The following is a 14,390-nucleotide window of genomic DNA, read 5'->3' on the forward strand; positions in this document are numbered from 1 at the left end:
TTGAGACCCACCAAGCTCATACAACAATACCTTTGCTCCCCTGAGAAAAGCAGAAGGGCTCACTGGCTTTTACAGAGCTCTCACCACTGGCTCCCTCCTTTCAGTTTACCCTGTGCTCACTGATTCTCAACCCAGAACTCTAAACGCTGATGACATGAGGAAGAATGTGCTGGAAAACGCTTTGAGGAAGCAGCTTTTAGGAGGAAAGACGTCGTCTTTCTCCTGCGCGTAGGATTGCATAACCACACAGGGCAGGAGCGCTCAGATCCAGATTCTCTGGAAGTCTTAATTGTCAACAGTATTGAGTGCACTGACGTGAGTCCTAATTGGAGTTCTGCCTCACGCAAGATTACTCACACAGCCATAACTGGGTCTCTTTGCCAACACCATATTCTACATGTTTTGTGCATTAAATGGAGTTCAGATCCCCAAAGTCAATGAGTAGAAAGGAATAACTGATCCACGTTCTTCTTTAGGTGAGCTGTGGCCTGGGACATAGGATGCTGTTCACAGCTCTTTTGCATGACAGCTATCATGATATTTGCAAATTGTCTAGGGTGGTCAGAGTATAACTTTTAATATTCTTAACTAGGGAAATCACAGTAAACTAAACGATAATCACGGTATTGGTTGATCTGGTCTTTGGTAACAGAAGTGGATTTCAGACTAAAATATACTTTGAGCCCTCATCCGAAGTTTTCCAATTACTGTCATAACTTAGACCTGGAACTTATATGCAGAATCATTTGCTAGGTCACGAACTCTTTACCAGACTTGGCCCTCTCACACCTTTTTGTATCTGTGGAGTCTACCACAGTGCCTGGGATAAGAGAGAGCTTCAATAAGTATTTGTTGAATTAATTAAACAGAGAAATGATGCCTTGAAATGGCTGACAAAGGTGGCAGAAATATCTGAGTCAAAGCGCCCCTTCACAAAGAACCAGCTGGATGGTTTGGATTCCCACCAAGTGAATCAAGTGCTTGTGAGCTCGGCTGCCGCTGTTATGGGTTGACTTGTGTCGCCCGAAAGAGATATGCTGAAGTCCTAACACCCACGACCAGTAACTTTATTTAGAAATAGATAAACAAGAGACATAATAAAGTTAAAATGAGGTCATTAAGATAGGCTCTCATCCAGTATGACTAGTCTCCTTACATAAAGGGGAAATTTGGATGCAGAGACAGACACACACACACAGAAGAGAATGTGAAGACACACAGAGAGAAGATGCTCACGTGACTTAGTGATGTGTCTACAAGCCAAGGAACACCGCGATTGCCAAGCAACATCAGAGGCTGTAAGAGGCAAGGAAGGACGCTCCCTGGAGCTGGAGCGGGAGTGTGGCCTTCCAGCCTCCGGAATGGTGAGACAACACATTTCTGTTTGTCTAAGGCACCCAGTTTTGGGTACTTTATTACAGCAGCCCCTGGAAACTAATATAGTCGCTCTATTCAGCCAAAAAGTGATCCCACTGATAGCAAAACACAAACTTCTAGAAAGGTTCTTAGTTTCTAAGGCAAGTTCCAAAGTATATAGGGTTATGACTGCTGGAGGGCTTGCAGTGTTCTTGAGCTTTATTTGGGATATTTTTATGGTGTAGCAGAGTCTCTTGCAAGGTCTAATGCTCACCTGGACTCAATTCGAGAGCAGTCTTTTCGAGAAACATTTCAAGGTTGACTTAGCTTTATTTTTAACTGGCTTATTTATGTATCTTCCTTAGTCTCCATGGTCAAAATAAGACTTAGTCCCATTGATCTGACAGGATCTAATAGCCCGTCTCTGAGAACTGCTTCTCCATGGGTGCCAGCAGTTTCTTAGGGCAGTAGACAAGACCTCAGAGAGAAAGCACTGTCTGGTTAACAAATGCTGCTTTGAGAGATGGTGACTAAAATTACCTCTGTAATTCCCAAATGACATTCCAGGGTAGTAATTTGTTCTCACTACACTCCTGCGTGCATTCTAGAAAAGTACATTTCCAGACATTGGAAGTCTCCTTTGTCATTGCAAATCAAGCGAGAACGTACAACCTGACGACTGGGCTTCTATTAAAACTGCAGATACAGTCAATTCAGCCATGATTAGATGCACCTCATAAACACAATTTACCTAATCAATAAGATCTTAGCTAACACTAACTCGATTGAAACCAGAGGTGGAGAGTGAAGCCATGGATTATGCAAGTCATTACACGGCACGCCATGCACACAGGTAGAGTAGAAAGCTTTCATCAGCTCTCAGAAAGGCTAGTCTGCAGACCCATCGTCCATATTGATCGGTATCAATAAAACATGAGCAATAAGATGGGATGAGCGTGCCAAGTATTAATTATGCTCCTCCTGCCTTGGAAAAGCACAGAAGACTCACAGCGATCGGTCACCGTTTGGTATGAATAAAAGATGGAAATGAGCAGGGAGAAAAATGCCAAGCAGGTTAAAGCATATCTAAATCAAGGGAGGCTGGGCTGACATCTACTCTTCCACACTCTTTAAACTCTTGCTTCCTGACATAGGCTGGAAATGATATGACAACTGAGAGTTAAAATTCTGAGTTATTGGCGGGTAAGACTCTGGGTCCTCTGTCAATAGTCTGAGACAGTTGTTCTCAGTGTGGTCCGTGTGGTCCGTGACCAGTGCCATCAGCATCAGTTGAAAACTTGTTAAAATCTCAGGCCTCTCCTCAGATCTATCAGATTAGAAACTGGGGTGAAAGTGGGTCCCAGAAGTCTGTTTAACAAGCCCTCCAGGTGATTTGATGTATGTTAGTTTCAGAGCCATTGGGGTAAGAGGTTATCTTGTCATCATCTGAACCTGGGCTAACCGAAAATTCAAGGCCTCTATCTGGATAAAAAAATCTTCACCCAAATGTCTTCAAAAGCAATAGTCAAGGAAAATATACAACTTAATAACCAAACTTGTAGCCAAAGTGCAAACACAGTCCATTTGATTTTTGAATAGTTGTACTTTCTAGAGACAAGAGAATTCATCAGTAAGAGCTGAGTGAACCCATAGTCCAAACACGCTTGATCCTAAAGAAGAACCTTGGAATTTCCTGCCAAAGACCTCCAATATTAGTTAGTGTAAAAATGATTCTTCAAATTTTTACCCTAATCTCATGCATCATCCAAGACCCAGGTCTTAGCCCACTTCCTCAAGTAGCCCTCTCGCCCCACACCATCCGCATATCATCTCCAAGTGTGACCCCGGAAAAGTCCCCCCATAACATATTTTGTTCTCCCATGATGATAGTGTATTGCAAACTCTTGCCAAAAGAAACTGTTTCTGCTGCTGAGTGCACTGTGGGGCTTGCTCAGCATGAAGGAGAGTGCCTGGTATCTCTCAGAGAATGAGCAATCCACAAGTTGTTGAGTGAGTAAGCTGGGGGGACCGAACTCAACGACCCAAATATCCTAAGGAGAGATCCCCTGTGTCCTGCGGTGCATTCTATATTGGGGGGGGCAACAAGGAGCTGCCGCGCTGTTAGCCATTCCAGATGTTGGGTTTGGGGAACCACAGTCATGTTGCCTCTGTCTTCAGGTTCTTCTGGGTTATCACATGGCTCAGTTTCAGGCCCACACCTAAGCCCACAGTAAGAACAAGGTAGGAGGGGTAGGAGTGGGGTTGGCTGAGAAGGAAGACGGAGGCTCAGGGAAGAATCTGCTGGGACATGTTGGGGACTCACTTGGATAAGCAGTGGCGGGTGCAGTAGACGTCGCCCACGGGAGAGAGCGTGAAGTTCTCGCAGACATAGAAGTGCTGGAGGCCAAAGAGCAGGACCCCTTCAGAGACCAGGTGGCCCTGCACGATCACCAGGGAGAACTTCTGTGTCACCTGGAGGGAGAGAGCGCCAGAGTCAGATCATGCGCATGTGACACGTGCCCATCATTCTCATGGAAGGCAGAAAGGTAGTGACCAGTCATGCACTGGGCACTTGGAGGTGAGAGCAGCGCCCTGCAAGAAGGACAGCACTGCCGCCGCGGAGCTGCACTGCTCTTCACAGCTGAAGTGGCGCTTCCGCACCCAACACCCTGTTTGGTTATTTAATCTATCCAGTGCCACCCGCTTCCCAACCAAGGCGTGTGGATGAGTGTTTATTACCATATGGAGCATGTCGATGTCCTTTCTTTCACTTCGAACCCCTCCCCCACCACGCAAAACATTCCACAGTTAACAGTAAGGAAAGTTTTCAAGGTACGAGGCATCCCTCAGCTACGGAGGGGAAAGAGCTTGTCCAGGGGTCAGCCACTGAGTGGCTGAGCCAGGCCTGGAACTGGGTCTGCCTAGAACCAAAAGCACAAGGCTGATACTGCCGTCTCTGCAAGGCCCAGGCTAGACTCAGGTGTGTGCGGAGGAGGCATGAGCTCCACTCAGATCCCTCTTCTCAGACTCAAGTCACATTCCCCCAGCGGCCGGAAATGTTGGCAGCCTTCTGGAATCACCTCAGCTGAAGAAAGCAACTGGCCCAAGGTCACATCCCCTTCTCAGTGGCAATCCGTACCCAACAACTGATCAATGCAGAGTAGAAAGGACCAGACCCTTTGCGTCGATTCTGGCCAGCTCTGAAGAACCGCCCCAGACCTCTAGCTCCCGTGGAACCAGCTGAGGTCTTTTGCATCAGAGTTCCACTTCTCCCTCTGTCCAGTTCTGGGACCCTCTCTCTCGAGAAACTTCCTGCATGCACATCTCTGGCTCCTAGCTGGCTCCCCGAAGAAGCTGACCTGGGACAATGTCTTGGTACAACCCAGCATCCTGCATGAAGTAAGGACTAACGGGGTCCTTACTTGGAATAAACCCCTGAAGGAGCAAGAGATGGAAGAAATAAATTTAGATGATGGAAGCCCAGATGGACCAAGAATAAGGCCAAGGCCAACATCTTCTCAGGGTAACTCTGTGCTAATTCCATACAAAACAGGAACCAATACTTTTTTTTGACTGTCTACTCTATGACCAGCGTCACCATTTTGCACATATTAACCAAAACAATCCTTACAATTGGACATGGGAGGTTTTACTACTCTAATTTAGAGATGAAAGAAAAGAGGTCCCAGACATAAAAATCACACCAAAGATCAGTCTCTGAGTAAGTGGCAGAGCCTGGCACTGAAGCTAAGCTCCCCGCTCACCTTTGGGAGCAATGATGGGGCCACAGTGGTGAAACCTGGAAGAGGAGCCCAAATACCAGCCCAACTCCTGCATCAGATGGGATGAGTCAACATGAGGCCCAAGGCCAGAAGGTGAAGATTCACCAAGGATTTTGTTTCAAGATAAGTGTTAACCTCTATGGTCCAGGACAAGGCATCACTGAACTATTTTTCCTAAGTGAGGACCAGCCAGGAGTCTTGGCTCCTGTAACCCAAGCCTGCTGCAGGCAGCTGGCTCTCCCAGCCTCTCCGGCATCTTCTTTATCAGAGGAGGTGGCCTTCAACCACCTTCAGAGCCACAGTTCAACATGGACTTATTTCTAACTTCACTCATTCATCCACGTGGTCATCTATTCATCAGTTATGGATTCAGCAGCTACTATTTGCCAGGCCCTGAGCCAGGCTTTGGGGAGAGAAGGAAGGACAAGAGAAACAAGAACCCTACCCTCATGGGGCTTAAAATCCAGTGGGAGAAGATGGATGGTAGACATGCACATCGACCAATAAGCTATTACAAATTGTGACACATGCTGAGAGAGAAAAAACAAAGTGAGAATAATAAGGCAGAGAGAAACTTGGAGGGGACACTATCTTAGAAAAACCCTGAGACTTGAAGGATGGACTTGGGGCAGCCATGGAAAAGGTTGGAGGAGAACATTGCAGGGAAAAGGATCATCCAATCCAGAGCCTTGAGGCGGGAAGAGCAGCTCTAGGGAGCAGGAAAGAGGTCAAGGTGACTGAGATGAAGTGGGAAAGTGGGAGAGCTCAGATCACGAGAGCCTTAGATGCCATGGTGAGGCCACTGGGTTTTATTCTGGTTGCAATTGAAAGCCAGGGAGGGGTGGGGATCCTTTCTAAAAGAAGACACTGTCTGCTGGGCAGAGAATAGATTGGAAAGAGCCAAGAGTGGAAGGACGGTGATCATCATGTGGCTATTTCAGTGGCCCTGTGCAGGGATGATGGCTTGGGATGGGGAGGCAGAGAGAAGTGGGAAGAAGGGGAGAAGCGGGTGAATCTAAATAAGAAGAGGTAGAATTGACAGGAACTGCTATGGATAAACTGTGGAGAACCAAAAAATAGGAAGGATTGGGAATAAATGATAAATGACTACTTTGGGACTTAGGCAATTGAGTGGAGTCCCCCAGCTTCCCTGGAAGCGTTCCCTAGAGACGACCACCCTCATCAATTTATTGTATTGAAGGGGAGCAGATACGCCGCCCCAAATACGCCACTTCAGCATAAGGATCATTTTGAGTTAAAGACACTGGAAAAACATTGGTACCAGCCGGGTGCCCTGGCCTCCCTTTTCTTCCTGAACGCAGGAGCTAGAACTCGCAGGTGAAAGATGCCCTCCCCATACCTGGAAAAAAGAACATTCTTATCACCAGAGACGGGGAGTCCAGACGGAGAGAAAGCTGTACCAACAGACCGTGTCAAACCCACGCTGACCTTCCTGTGCCCACTAGATATTTTAGCTCCTTTTTCACCATCGCTCCTCCTTGTTCAGCCTGAGCACTCAAGTCTCATGACATTTTTGGGTCTTCATCTTCCTGGGAAGGCTGCTATGTCCGGATAAAAATAACATTTGTGTGCTTTCCTTCTGCTCATCCGTCTTCAGTCCACTTAATTCTCAGGCCTGGTGCAGACTCTAAGAGGGCAGGGGAAAAGTTTCACGTCTCCTAAAGGATCTTCTTTCAAGGAAATTAAATGACTATGTAAGCATGGTTTATACATGTTCATTTTTATAACACAATAGCTTATTCACATACTTACTGTTCTGCGTCTAGTTTTTTTCCCTTAACAGCTCATCTTGGAGAGTCTTCCCCATCACTCCTTACAGAGTTGGCTCACTCTCATGAATAGGGACAGACCATTCCCTCTCAACTTCTATGACCAATGCCCTATTGATCTGGGGATTGTTTTCAAATGTTTTGACATTACGAGTGATGCCACAGTGACCATCCTTGCACATACGTCACTTTGGACACACAAGTAAATCTGAAGGGTAAATTCCTAGAAGGAGAATTGCATGTCAAGGGTATGGGCATTTGAAATTCTAGCAGCTATGGCCAGATGGCCTCCTGCAAGGTGGCACCGATTTACACTCCCACCAGCACTGTGAGGAGGGTGTGCCAGGCTATTTAACCTTTTTCTCGTATCCCTTTGTACAGAGGAGACTCCATGCTCAAATTTACACGGTCAGATATGGAGCGATGGCACCAGCACCGGCCCGCAATCCTCCCAAACCTCTCTCCTCCCCGTGATGCCCCACCCTCGCCCAACTTCTGTGGTGCCAACAGCAGGGGCGAGAGCACATTCTCGTGGTCTCCTGGTGCTTTCCTTTGGCAAGAATTAGGAAGCAACCAGAATAAACCAAACCACAGAAAAATGTCTGGTGAGAGCTGGGGTAATAGCTTAAAAACTGATTCTGTTAGAAAAGAACGGCATTTTAAAAACTGGAAAATGAACCCAAGTGAACTATTACCTGCTCTTCCATTTAAATTAGCCCTGGGGGGGGCGGGGGGGCTCCATCCCCAAGTTTCCTTGTGATTAAGAAATCCCTCACGCCACGATTCTATCGATCACTTTAAAAAGAGTGGAACTTCTGCTTCGTAAGGAGAATTTTTTTAAGATCGGCTGGAAGATGGATTACCTCTCCTGATAGGTGGATAACTGAGTATGTGGCCATACCTGGCCCCGTGTGTGAGGAGGAAGAGGTTGTTGGGAAATCCAAAAAGGTCAGAGCTGAAGTTAGAGGGGCAATAATCTTCTGGAACATTCCATGGACACCCAGGCCAGCATGTTCAACTACAGTCAGGCTTCAGTGGGCACTTCTGCCAAAGGGGAAGGTCAACCAGAGGCTCACAGAAGTTCTTTGCAGCATCATGAGTCTGCAATTTGTTGCAATGCCCTAATTTTATAGGTGGAAAACCTGAGGTGCAGAGGTGTCGTATGAGGTACCCAGCAACAGCGCACATTCTCTTATATTTGCATGCCAAATCTACTGCCAAGAAAGGCTTAGCCCTCCTTATCTGAATCACACCTCTCTTTTCATATGTCTTCTGCCTGCCTACATCTTGCTAATAATACATTCTGTCACACCGGCATATGGAGTGAGCATGTTCAGTTTCCAAAAAAGCACAGACTGCTGAGAAAAAGTGAAGTGTCAAAAAGGAGAGCAACTACATAAATTACATTTATGTTGGCTACCTAGGCACTCTGGCTTCTGCTTTTTTCTACATTCCTCATTTTTAGACAGAGCTCTCAAAGACACTAGCGATCAAAGAAATGTATATTAAAACAATAAGGAGATACTATTTTTTATATATCAATTTGGCAAATGTGGGAAGAAATATAATGCCTGCATCTCTTTCTGGCAGCTCATCTTTTCCGCTGGAGACAAGGAGCAGGGCCGCCCTCTGCAGGCCTGTATGTGTCATTTCCTCCAGCAAGCCGGCAAACAGCCAAGCTGCCCAGCCTAGGAGCCAGATGGAAAAGGATGGAAATTACAACAGTGTAACGTGAAACATATTATAAGTCCTGAAGACTGTGGAAAGCACAGTTCCCAACCTGAGCCGCCTGGACCAAGGATCTGTTCGTTGACGAGTGTTTGCCATTGAAGCGAGTTTCTGGCCGGGACAGCTCCGAACATTGTAAAATCTGGACTGGTGATCTCAGCATTCATTTGAAGAGTTAGTATGTATGAGAATCACCCGGATGCTTTTAAAGTTCATGTTCTGGGCTCCATTCTCGGATGTTCTGGTTCAGCAGATACAGAGTGGGCCCTGGAATCTGCATTTACCAAGCAGCCCTGATGATTGTGACGCAGGATCTGAAGGGCACATGGAGAAACGGACCCATGGACACCAGTGAGGCCATGAAAGATGAGGTTTTGTCTCACACACACATCTTGCTCACGACACACTCATTCATTCGTTCATGCATTCCTTCACAGCTATGCACTGAACGTTCAGTGTGTGCCCCACACAGGCACGAAGGGAGATGGAGCTTCCTTCCTGGTGCTCACGCTCTAACAGGAGAGGGAGAAGAAGAGCAACCGGGCACTCGGGGGCACAGAGCGGGGTGGGAGGGGGGCAGAGGTGACGTCAGAGAAGTGGTTCCCAAGGAGGTGACCCCAAGGCTGGAGTTAGGACTTAAGAAGATGAAAACAGAGGAGGAGTGGTCTAAGCACAAAGTCTTGAACCAACTGGACATGTCTGGAGATCATAAATAGTTCCGTGTAATTAGAGTAAAAAGTCAGGGGTGTGTGTGTGCGTGCACCCGCGTGTAAGGTGAGGGAGGTGAGTCCAGGGAAGCTGGAGGGCCTGCTCAGGAGCGCCCTTGTGCACAAAGTGTGCCAAAAAGAGTCTCGGAAAGTGTAAGCAGGGATGACACGTGCAGCTCTGCAGTTTAGAGGGTCAGTCGTGGCGGTTCTCCCAGCCAGGAGGTTACTGCGTGGAACAGCTAACACACGTCTTCCCTTTCCACAAATGACCTCGGCCAAAGTCCCTGAGAGGAGCCGGCTGCTCTCTGCCATCCAGAGCAATGATGTCTCCCTTCTAGCCGATTCCTCTCCACCGAGGCCAAACTAATATTTTACATTGAGTTTGCACGAAAAAAAAAAAAATGTTTAGTTTTTCACGTGCTGAAAGAGAACAGCAACAAAACAAGTCCCACTTGGGTTCTGACTCCGCACTGGGTCTAGAAGCCCATTTTGTCAAGCGGAGCCTCACTTCTGAGAGCAGCTGCATGGAGGGGGGACAGGGACCGTCCCCAACCACTCAGCGGCTGGCAGAGCTCACAATAACATGCACGAAATAAACCACTCCTCATGTCGCAGAGAACCGCTTGCAGAGAAATGCATTTGCGGCTCTGGGAATCATTAACCAATGATGCAGAGGTGGCACAGAATAATTACTGTCCCAGGTATCGCTGGCGGCGACCAGACCGCCAGTGTTCACACAGAGAAACGAGTTAGGTGGCTGCTATCCTGGAGCTCAGGTCAGCCCGCTTCCCCACAGGCCTCCGGCTGGGATGGGCCGCCAGAAGCCTGGAAGGAGGTTATGTCCTGGAGGCTCCCGGCCTAGTCCAGCAGAGGCCATAAAACAGCACTTCTGAGACGGCTGGAGTGGAGGAACCAGGTACTCCTTGTGGGGCCGGCCGCCCAGCTTATGTGACGGCCATGTAAGGCAGGTGCTCTGGGTTTTCTGAGCGTGGGTGCACCCCTGCCACGCACCCCTGTGGTGGGTGTGCTTTCACTTGGAAATGTAGGGAAAGCACAAGGCTCCAAAGATCCTATGGAGACATCTGAATCAGGGGAATCCCCAGCTTACAGTCACGCTTGCTGCCAACGGTCTCGACACAGCAGAAAGTGCCAGCTCGGGAAATGCAGACAATACCCCCCGACACACACACGCACAGGTGCACATGCACACGCACACACACAAACTTTCTGTATCTTCTCTTGAATGCATTCTTGGTTCAAGGGCCAGTGCAATAATCCTTTCTTCCTTGAATTCCAGTTCCTATCCTTGACAATAAACAGAGCGGACGAGGATGAAGGCCACAGTGGACCGGGGTGCAGACTGGTACAGGCGGGCAGGTTCACGCATGCTCAGCGTGTCGTGTCCCAGGCAGAGACACTGTGTGTGGTGCGCGTCAACCAGAAAGTTGCAAAGGAAGCCCAGTGGGAGCCAAGAGCCCTAAGGCCCAAAGTGGAAAGGTGGCTGAAAGGGACAGCTGATGTCACTTGCCCAGGACAGAGGGAGAGAGTAGAAAGAGTGAAAAACCGCGTGAACGTAGAGGAAGACAGAGCTGAGATGAAATACCTGCAATTCCAGTTCATAGCCCCACCAGGCCCCGCTTCTGCCATCTTTAAAATGGAAATGATAAAGGCTCCCTCACAGGGCCTCAGGGAGACTAGATGAGATGTTGGATAAAATGCACACAAAGCAAGGGCTCCAGACATGCAACTGTGGACATTTTTGCCCATAACAGCGATAAACAAACAGCAGAATGGGGCTCTGAGTCCAGGCTGAGCACTTGCCCTGGGCCAGGCTGCCCTCCTGGGCACAGATTGCTGCCATCTGCCTCCCTGGTGCTGGTGGTGGATTCGCCATGGCGGCCAGTCCCTGCTCAGCCGTGCCTTACCGGTTCCCAGAGAGGCTCCCTCCCTGAGCCAGGTCCACGCAGGGCACGCCACCCCTCTGGCCAGTTCCTGAGATGCTCAAGAGAAGACCCAGGTCACAGCTGCAGGCAGGCTGCCCACTCCCTGAGCCCCGACCGACACTGCCCCTCAGCACACCCGGCTGGCTCCCCGTGGACAGCCTCCTGACACAGCTGCGCCCTCTGGTTCAGCAGATCTTTCCAGAGCACAAATGCTACGTGTCAGAGGAGGGAGAGACAAGGATGAATTCAAGCCTGTCCCCGCCTGTAAAGAAATATGGAGCCACTCAGAAATCATTACAGAGCCGTGCGGTGAGGAGGATGCTGGCAGCGGAGTGAGCAGAGTGCCGTGGGGGCCTGGGGCTGTGAGTGCTCTGGGGATGGGCGCCCCGGGATGGGCTCACCCAGAAGGAGGCCTCCAGGTGCAGGGGAGCAGTGAGCGGGTGGGCAGGAGGCTGCGAGGCTCTGGCTGGTGGAGGTGTGGGGAGTGGAGGGGGGCCAGGTCACAGAGGCCCCCTCTGCCCCACTGGCCAGCCAGGGCCCGCTCTGCCAAGAGCTCTTTAGTCCAGGCCTGACTCTGCTCTTCCAGCCTGTGGATGTTCCTGAGCTCCCAGGGTCTGCTTCCTTGCTCCTCCCAGCCTCATACTTCAAATTCGGGGGCCTCTTGTTTCACCACACATCAGTCCAGGCCCCAAACCCTGCAACTTCCTTCTTTCCCACAAAATGTTGCATTTTGTAGTGGTCACAGAACTCCTAGAGGAGGCCCAGCCCAGCAGGTCAGGTCTCTCGTGGGGTCTACTCTGACCCTCTGTCTCATCATCCTTCATCACGGCAGGACAAGAGGCCCAGTCAGACCCTTGAGTCTCCTGTGTTGTCCAAGCTCTCAACAAGCACAGCCCCGGCCCAGGGCCTGCAGCTCCTCGCCTCAGGCTCACAAGGCATCCTGGAGGCTGGCTGGGGCCAGGATTGAAGAGGAGGGCTTCTTCGTCTGCTCTGACAGGCCCTTTCCTGCTCCTCAGGGCCATGGCTTATGTACCAGGGTTCCCACCCCACTTGTCCTTCCTTCTTGAAGTGAGAGAACAAGTCCTAAGTTCTATTAAGTGAAGAGCAATGGCCACAGAGATGTTGGCAGATACAGCCCGTGAGAGCTCCCTGCACGGGCACAGTTTTGGGCAGGGACACGCTGTAAGTGGGGGTGGCGGGAATGGGAACAGGTGCCTGTACCCTCCACCCACCCCATCCCCAGGGAGCCTGACCCCCACAGCCCTGGCTGCTCTGCTCCTACACCTGCTTCCCCAGGGAGCAGGTGTGTCTGGTGGTTTGGTTCCACTGACCCTGGAGGAACTGAGGCTGAACGGGAAACAACCTCTCCCACAATTTCCTGTGAAACCCGAGGCAGCAAATACAACCCAAGGAAACGAATCAAACAATTCGTGCAAAGAGCAATTGTCTGGATAATGTCGCGGATCACCTTGCCCTTGCAGCTGCTCATCTCCCATCCGGGGGAGCTGACACTCATTTGGGCCCCCTGCCAAGCTCCTGTTCTCGGTCCCTGCTGGGCTTCGCATGCTCCTGTCTGCACAGCCCGGACATCCTTGCTACCACAACAAGGCTCATGTGGCACTTCTGACAGCTTCCCGCTGTGCGACACGGAGGCCAAGGAAGGCTGAAGTTTAAGTACAAGACAGGGGGAGATGGGAGAGCAGCCTCCTGCTGGTCCTGCCCTGCCTCTCAGGGGCCAGGAAAGTCAGTCACCTTTGGGCCTCAGGTTCTCACTCGCCAAAAAGACCCCTGAGGAAATGTTGCTGGGTGGGACAATCAGCAAAAACAAGACTCACAGAGACCAGGACAAATACCAAGGGCGTTCACCTGCTGCATGGGCCGGGGCTGGGGCCAGCTCTGGGCTGTGCCTGTAAACTCCAGACCTTGCCTGCAGCCCAGCCCCGGCAGGCTGGAACAACCGGGCCGGCCTTGGGAAGCACGTGGGAGTCGCCATCCGCGGAGGCTCTCCTTTGAAGTGAGGACAGTGGGTAGGTGGGGTATGGACCGTGAGTGATACCAAATACGGCAGGTTAAGATGTCCACTGATGTCCCCCAAGAGCCTCATCCCTGGTCATCCCATCAAACCCTAATCTAGGTGCTGCTTGATGGGACTTTCCAGATGAAGCTAAGGTCACAAATCAGCAGACCTCAAAATAGGGAGATTCTCTTGGATTATCTGGTGGGTCCAATGCAATCCCATGAGCCCTGAGCAACAGAAGAAGAAGGCAGTAGAGTTGGTGGGAGGGATGCGATGGAAGAGAGGAGACAGGGGGAAGGGGGTCAGAGAGATCCAAAGGGTGAGAAGGACTTGACCGGCTGGAGCCGGCTTAGAAGTCGCAGGGAGGGGACCACAAGGCAAGGGATGGGGGCAGCCTCTAGAAGCTGGGAATGACCCCTGGCTGACAGCCAGCAAAGAAACAGGGGCCTGAGTCCCACAGAAGCGTGGAACTGAATTCTGCCAACACCTGAACAAGCTTGCAAGCAGATTCAAAATAATAATATTTCATAATAATATTAATATATCATATTAATATTAAATAATAAATAAATAAGATAAATGTGTGTTGTTTTAAGCCACTAAGTTTGTGGTAATTCGTCATGGCAGCAATAGAAAATTAATATACCAAATGAAACCAAAGCATTGCCATTGCTCTCTTCTTATCGAACGACGGAAAGAACCAGCATGGAGACAACATATAATCCGCTAATTCCTTACCCCGTGAGGAGAGCAGGAAGGGGTGCTAGGACTTGATATCTGCTTAATATGCACCTTCGTATCAGGGTTTGTCACCTTGGCACTATAGACATCTGGGGCTGAATAATTATTTTCTGCTGTCCTGAGAAGTGTAGGACATGTAGCAGCATCCATGGCCTCTGCCCACCAAGTCATGACAAGTAAAAATGCCTCCAGACATTGGCAAACGTCCCCTGGGGGGCAGAGTTGGCCCCCTGCCGAGAATCACTGCTTTACACAATCCTTTAAGGGCATAAGACAGAGGAAAGAGTTTATAGTAAGAAAGCGTTGATCTCTTAGCTGTGTTTTTC

The 14,390-nt window shown here is 49.7% G+C and overlaps 1 protein-coding gene across 6 annotated transcripts in view; it reads right to left on the reverse strand.

Annotated features, from left to right (window-relative positions):
- WDFY4 (WDFY family member 4) overlaps window positions 1-14,390 on the reverse strand; it is a 299,923-nt gene that overhangs the window by 87,060 nt on the left and 198,473 nt on the right. For all 6 annotated transcript variants that reach the window (XM_023648250.2, XM_023648246.2, XM_070264996.1 and 3 more), the window contains one exon: window positions 3,680-3,828. In XM_023648250.2, coding sequence (XP_023504018.2) covers window positions 3,680-3,828 — 149 coding nt within the window. The remainder of the gene's footprint in view (window positions 1-3,679; window positions 3,829-14,390) is intronic.

The sequence above is a fragment of the Equus caballus genome, chromosome 1 (assembly GCF_041296265.1).
Source record: "Equus caballus isolate H_3958 breed thoroughbred chromosome 1, TB-T2T, whole genome shotgun sequence".
Lineage (NCBI taxonomy): Eukaryota > Metazoa > Chordata > Mammalia > Perissodactyla > Equidae > Equus > Equus caballus.